Genomic DNA, 6,490 nt, shown 5'->3' with positions numbered 1-6,490 from the left:
TACAATCTCTATATTATAAACATGACTCAATAACAGTTACCTACAAGGTCTTTATTAATGGAACCTGTAAGATCAATAAAAAAACAAAAATGTTTCCCTCTGAGGGAAATTACATTCTGATGATCTCAGAATGTAATTTGGTTGGAAAATGTAATTGAAATTGAATTGAATTACATTAAATCAAATCTAGAAACGTGTGTTGGAATTTCTCCCTGTTTTTTTTTTTTTTTTTTTTTTTTTGTATTAGTATTGTTATTATAGTTTATGCTAATGTTCACAAGCTAACCTGAGGAATTTTGTTTGCTAAAGACAAAACTGATGTGACTCATCATGCACAATTTAGTCCATACCGCCACCTTCTGGTGGGACAGCATAGCCAATTTTATATGTTACAAATTAAATAATGACAGGTTATTTAGTTGAACAGGAATACATGAACGTATGTTAATCTTTAGCATTTATATATATTGTCATCATGTTTGAGGACAATGTCTGTGTGACAATGAAGAACATTTTATTGTTTTTCACATTTTCAACACAAAATGTGAAAGAAAAAGAATTTAAAGACAATGTTTTTAAAAGAAAAATAATAATTTAAACAATTGAGCTTAAAAGGGATTTCTATTTACTTTAAAATATGCAAATACGTTTAGGGAAAATAAAAGAAAAGATATTCATGTAGAATAACAATATCGATGAAGAAAATTTATTATCTTACACTTTTCAAAACTAATTATTTGCATTGACAGTATGATAAAAGAGAAAGGGGGAATAAAGACATTCACTGAGGCTGTGGGATCAAATCCTTGTAAAGCATTCATACTAATGCAGAAAAAATGCCACAAAACAAAAAACTACATAATAAAAACAGATATAAAGGTATACAATGTAAATGGAAGAGTAGACTGTACAAAAATACTTTCAAACTAATCGTGAGTCACAATCTTTATTTTTGTTAAGTTGTTTATCTGCCTCACACTTCAACTACACACTTCCTATTTCCTTTCTGGGAATCAGAATGGCGTGGATGGAAAGACAAACACAATCAGGGGACGTCTAGAGGGGTGTTTTTTTTTGGCCGGCCTTTTTTTTTGTGAGCAGGTCAGTGGAAATGTTCCTTCTGTTGATACTGGGTTTGTGAACAGACAGGCAGTAAAGTGGCAGAGTTTAAAGTCCAAGTAACCTCAGAAAAGGAATGAGAACAACACAATTAATTCCAGAATATGTTTTCAATATATTCTCCCATGGACTCTGAGGTTAGCATTTAATAGGTAGAAATTATGTTGAACCAAATTAATACAGGTTTAAAAACTATTTAGGTCAAATGACACAGCAGATAGATCCTGACTTAAAATCGAAGATACTCAAATGATAACTGCAACCATAAATGCTGTGCTTTGTCTTGTCTCAGATGGTTGCAAGGAGGTGAAATAGGCTTATAAGGCACACATAGGCTGGTATGTTGAAGAGGGAAACACAAGATGGGTGGAATTATTACTGAAGAGTTTAGCTTTTCCCTAACAACCCAATGTGACTTTAGGACACATTTTAAGGCGCTTTGCAAGCTTTTAAATAACCAATTTTCAATTGGGGCAATTCTAGTTTTAAAACAATACATTTTTGCTGAGTCATTCATATATATTTTCATCTATTGTTCACATTTTTTCAGACACGAGGCGTCTTTTTTTTTTGTCAGACACCTTAGATAATCTGAAAACGTCACTCAAAACCGAAGTGTTTACGATGTTTTTATGTTTTCATGATGTAAATCTGCCTCATAGCTGAAATGTGTTATACAAATGAACTTGATTGATTGATTTTAACATTTTCAACCCATTTAAAGACATATGAGCTATTTCTTGTTTCAGATATTCCAGTAGCCTTTTAGCTGCCAGTGAAATGCAATGCATTTCATTCTTCTGCAGAACGCTTTCCAACAATTCTAAGGCTTGAATTTAAGCATTGTACCAATTCTTAATGCCATAAATGACAATAACTAAACTCTTGGACTAAATCATGACACCCATTTACTTCAGTCTAATAGTCATTTGCCTTAATTTTGGTCCTTTTTTTTTCTGGAACTCTAGAAATCTTGTTTTTGAGCAGGTTGTTGGTCAGTGATGAATTGACTGATGTGGTCATCTAAGACTGAATTTTATAATTTTCAGAACACAAGATCCCATGTGTCTGTTAAAATACTGAACTACATATTCAAAACTGCAGTCTAAACAGAACCTATCCTGCTTCTCAACACGTGGTAATTATTATCTAGTTTGATTCTTGAGTAAGTTGCATTTCTTCTTCTTCCCAGTGGTCTCTTTCCTCCATCACCTCCATCACTACAGTTCTGGGTCCGGTGAGGATCAGGTGGCTGACTGTCCTGTAGTCCAGATCGAGAACATTGAGACCATTCACAGAGACCACAAACTGTCGTACCTGCAAATATGGAAGGTATTCAAACATTAGTTAGCTGAAAAAAAGAGGAAACTGGTTGATTTATGGTTTATTTAAGATAAAATCTCTTTTGAATAATTGTTTTTGTCTACCTTCATCCCAGCAACAGCAGCTGGACCAAATGGCTCCACAGCCTGAATGTAGCATGGCTGCTTTCCTCTAACCACAAACCCCCATCCCACTGCATCACCCACAATCTGTAGAGAAGTACAGAAAGGACAATTTATACAACTGAAATCTGTGCATATTTGGAGGTGAAAAATCAGCCTAAAACATCCTTTAAAAAAACACATTTTGGTCAATGGTGTCAAATTTTATAAAAAAAAAAGAAAGAAAAAAAAGAATATATTTCTTGTAAAAGCCAAAGAAAGATTAGAAATAATATTCCTTCTCTATTCATGTTAATGGGAAAAGGCTTTTAATGTAGGGAAATGTAAAACATACTGTGAATGTTTTCTTAATGTAGGGGCTGCCTGGTGTTTGCAGTTCCTCGGTGCTCACTGGTCTCCTCAGGACTAAAGACAAGGGAGAGGTATAAATATAGGGGAAAGAAAGAGAAAAAGACAAAAAAAATGAGACAAAAAAAAAGAAAATGTTATTTTTAGTTTTCAACAGGATACTTCTAAAGGAGGAAAAACATTATGAGACGACATATTTTGGATGTTGTGGACTTACTCTACTTTAAACCTAGATAATCTGAGTTTAATGATAGATCATCAGTGATAAATCAATGTCACATCACCCTGTGGCTTCCAACATGCCACTAGCCTAACAACACAAATGACAGCAATATTGGCCATTGCTGTCATTTGTTTTTGCAACCTGCATGTACATTAGCCCAAACAAAACATAGCAGTTGCCTGAAAAATAATACCTGATTTAGGGTTGGAGAGTGTGAGGGAGGAGAAGGAACTGCAGCCACCAACTGTTCTTCTGGTGTAAATGTTTCCATCACTGCTGCTTCTTAGCCTGGGTCTTGCTGGACCAACACAGCTCCCACTCTTAGTGGCTTTTTCATTCTTAGAAGCACTGTCTAAAAGGAGATAGATACGCACATCATGGAGAACTTGCTGACTCACATAAAGATAAAGATTCTTTTTTTTTTTTTTTTCGATCATTGATTCAGTCATTTGTTGGCCTAAACGTGGTTATTCTCCTGACTCAATTCAAGTAGTTTTGATTTCAAGACTTTGTTGTTTTGGTTAGTTTTTCAGTGGGTTTTACTTTAGACCAAAATGATCTTACTAAGTTTAATCTTACTAAGATGTAATGTAATGGTATTTGGACTTCCTGGAGCTTGCTCGAATTTGGCTTTCCCATAACTGACCAAGTAGGCACCCTTGAAACTTAGAGTTCTCTTTCCAGAACTTACCAGTTACTTTTGGAAATTTACAATTATCTTTTTGGAAATTTGAAGAAATTTGCAGATTGCTTTTCCTGATCATATGAGGTATTTAGAACTCCTTCTAGATACTCTCACGAACTAAGAGGTACATTTCTCCAACTTTCATGGAGCTCACTGGTGAATTTTAAAAAACTTTCCAGGTACTTCCCACGAACTATGGAGGTTACTTTTCTAGAATGACCAAGTACTTTACTTGAACCTGCAAGTAATTTTCCCTGAACTTATTTTTTACAACTACAGAGGTACTTTCTTGTAACTTTCATGGTACTTATTAGTCATAAATCACAAATGCTTTCACTTTCACTTTAGCACATACAAATGTTGTGGATCAGCAATAAGTTTGACTCCTATACAGGAAGGGAAAGTTCTAGAAAGTACACATTAAGTTCTAGAAAGTGATCTATAGTTCTAGTAAAAGCACCAGGTAAGTTTATTTAAGTAAGTTTCTAAAAACAACCAATAATTTCCACAAAGGTTCTAGGTAAAGTATGTGGTGTGTTCTGGGAAGAACCTAGCAAGTATCAGAACGTAACAACTTTCCAGGGGTTCAATCTAGTTGTAAACCAAGGTGCAATCAGCTGGATTAAAGTGTGTTTACAGTGACCCAGTTCTGTGTAAGCCTACATATTATATCATCTATAATTCTGTTCCATTCCACCTTGACAAGGAGGGAGTTCTTTTGAATTATAGAGATATGAAAGACAAATATTGGCCATGATGTTAACTTCTGCAGGGATGAAGAAACATGTTCAATTGTCCTGTTGGTTTCTTTGATAAGAGGGACAGGTTGTGCTGTTATAGTTTCCAAAAGATAGTATAGTCCTGTTTTCCTCCATAATTTACTGCTGTAGATTCATAAGCCTGGACTGTAAACAAGAAACTAACAATAATAAGTCAGTTTTGACATAATGCATTTAATGCACTCATACATTGGTGTTTCGTCAAAGTAACCTTTACATATTTGAAATTTGTAGAATGAGCTTTTGTGCCTGGACAATGTAAAAGTAAAGTTTGATATGCATGTGTATACTTTTACTATATGCAGTGGTTTGCAACACATTGATTAGAATCAGAATTTTTTTGTACAAAAATAACATCAAGCACATCAATGATTAACCGAGTGATGGTGATAAACACACCTTCTTCCCTCTCTCTTCTTTTCCTGTCTTATTGGAAAGTGACATCATGATGTGTCAGGCAGATATATGACTGTATAATAACACAGTTTGTTTAATGCTTGCTAAATAACTATGTGGTGTGAAGCCTATTACTCCAGCCACATTTTCTGTGAGTGATGCAGTGATATACAGGTTGCTGTCTCATAAGCATGTCTGAGTTGCACAGGAAATGTTTGCTTTCTTTTTGTATGTGAGCTCTCACATAGCTCCAAATGTTTTAGTTTGTTTTTTGCTGTTTATTGATTTATTTCTGGCACTGCTTTTTTCAACCCGAACAAAAGTAAGTTTTAAGCTTTGTAGAATTACTTTACATTATTGTTTGCTTTTGTCATTTGGTTTGTCTGTTGGTATCCTCATTATGTTTAAGTTGTCAATATTTTAATATATTTAGCTTATTTTACTTAAATAATATGATTTCAGCATTAACATTGCTCTGTGTTTTTCTAACAGTTTGAACCTATTACACATATTTTGAAATAATTCACACATGTTGAACTCGTATTTTTGCTTTTAGCATCGAGGAGAAATAAACATTTGCATTTGCAAATTATAAACAGTTCTTACCTGCTGTACGAAGACCCATTTCTTTTCAGACGTTCGTCAAACTGATAAATAAAAGAGTATCTATGGATACATGTGGAGAAGCAGGAACTTTAACAATTCTTCCGCACATATAAAAACTCTAATGGAACAATTGTTTGTTTTTATAAAGAAGTTCTCTTCATGCGCTCACCGACATCGTATCCCTAACCAAGTCTGTACTTTAAATGCTCTTTGTGTTTACAGTTCTAAAAACACAGCTAGTGAAGTGGTTGGAAAATGCTTGAGGGTGAGCTAAATATTAAACCCCAGAGCAAACAAGTCAGCCGTCAGCAGGAGGTATGAGGTGGGAGGAGTCATCTCCAATGTAAGGTTTTTACTAATTGCACCGACATTTACAATCTTGAAATTTTACCACATCATTTTTTCATTTGAAGCTTAGAATGCTGTAGGTAATGTTCAGTTTATGATGACACTACAGATTATTTAAATAAATGAATCAACATTGTGCGATCAATACTGTAATCATGTAAGTAACAGAAGTGATGGTTAATAATATTATGACCAGGAAAAGATTATTACAAAAGTATTTACTCTACTAGATTAAAACATTGTTTAATCAGTTTAAGCTGGTTGGGACTTTATTTGATACACTGGTTAGTTTTAGCATAGAACTAACAAAGAGCAACACTGTATGTATTCCTGAAGCAATGTACCAGACAGGCTGCTGCTTGGTTGCCATGCAGAGCGTGGGAGGGTGCAGGTGAAGAGGGAAAAAAGTAAAATTATTCAAGCTCGGACGGATACAAGACAATAAAAAGCTGAGGAAACTACACCAGCTGAAAATAACAAGATTGGCTGCATCATGGGGAAACGACATACGCTGAAATACCGATGACTCCAAGCGTACCAT

General features: G+C 34.6%; 1 protein-coding gene across 1 annotated transcript; it reads right to left on the bottom strand.

Moving 5' to 3' along the window:
- Window positions 1-692: 692 nt before the first annotated feature.
- Window positions 693-5,841, bottom strand: LOC103149729 (DEP domain-containing mTOR-interacting protein-like). The gene is made up of 5 exons (XM_007569036.2): window positions 5,602-5,841; window positions 3,329-3,487; window positions 2,899-2,969; window positions 2,547-2,651; window positions 693-2,436 (listed from the first exon to the last, which is right to left on the bottom strand). Exons 1-5 carry the CDS (start codon window positions 5,618-5,620, stop codon window positions 2,269-2,271), a joined length of 522 nt encoding a protein of 173 aa, XP_007569098.1. The 5' UTR covers window positions 5,621-5,841; the 3' UTR covers window positions 693-2,268.
- Between the last annotated feature and the right edge of the window lie 649 nt (window positions 5,842-6,490).

This window comes from Poecilia formosa, unplaced genomic scaffold, assembly GCF_000485575.1.
Source record: "Poecilia formosa unplaced genomic scaffold, Poecilia_formosa-5.1.2 Scaffold235, whole genome shotgun sequence".
NCBI classification, from domain to species: domain Eukaryota; kingdom Metazoa; phylum Chordata; class Actinopteri; order Cyprinodontiformes; family Poeciliidae; genus Poecilia; species Poecilia formosa.
Note: the sequence above shows the minus strand (reverse complement) of the source record. Positions and strands in the feature narration are given on the sequence as shown.

Bases quoted from the DNA above. Each gene is read 5' to 3' on its own strand.
- LOC103149729 (XM_007569036.2), bottom strand. The intron at 2,652-2,898 runs GTATGTTTTACA...ACTTCTCTACAG, and splicing joins ACATTAAGAAAACATTCACA to ATTGTGGGTGATGCAGTGGG. The intron at 2,437-2,546 runs GTAGACAAAAAC...CCATATTTGCAG, and splicing joins CTGCTGTTGCTGGGATGAAG to GTACGACAGTTTGTGGTCTC.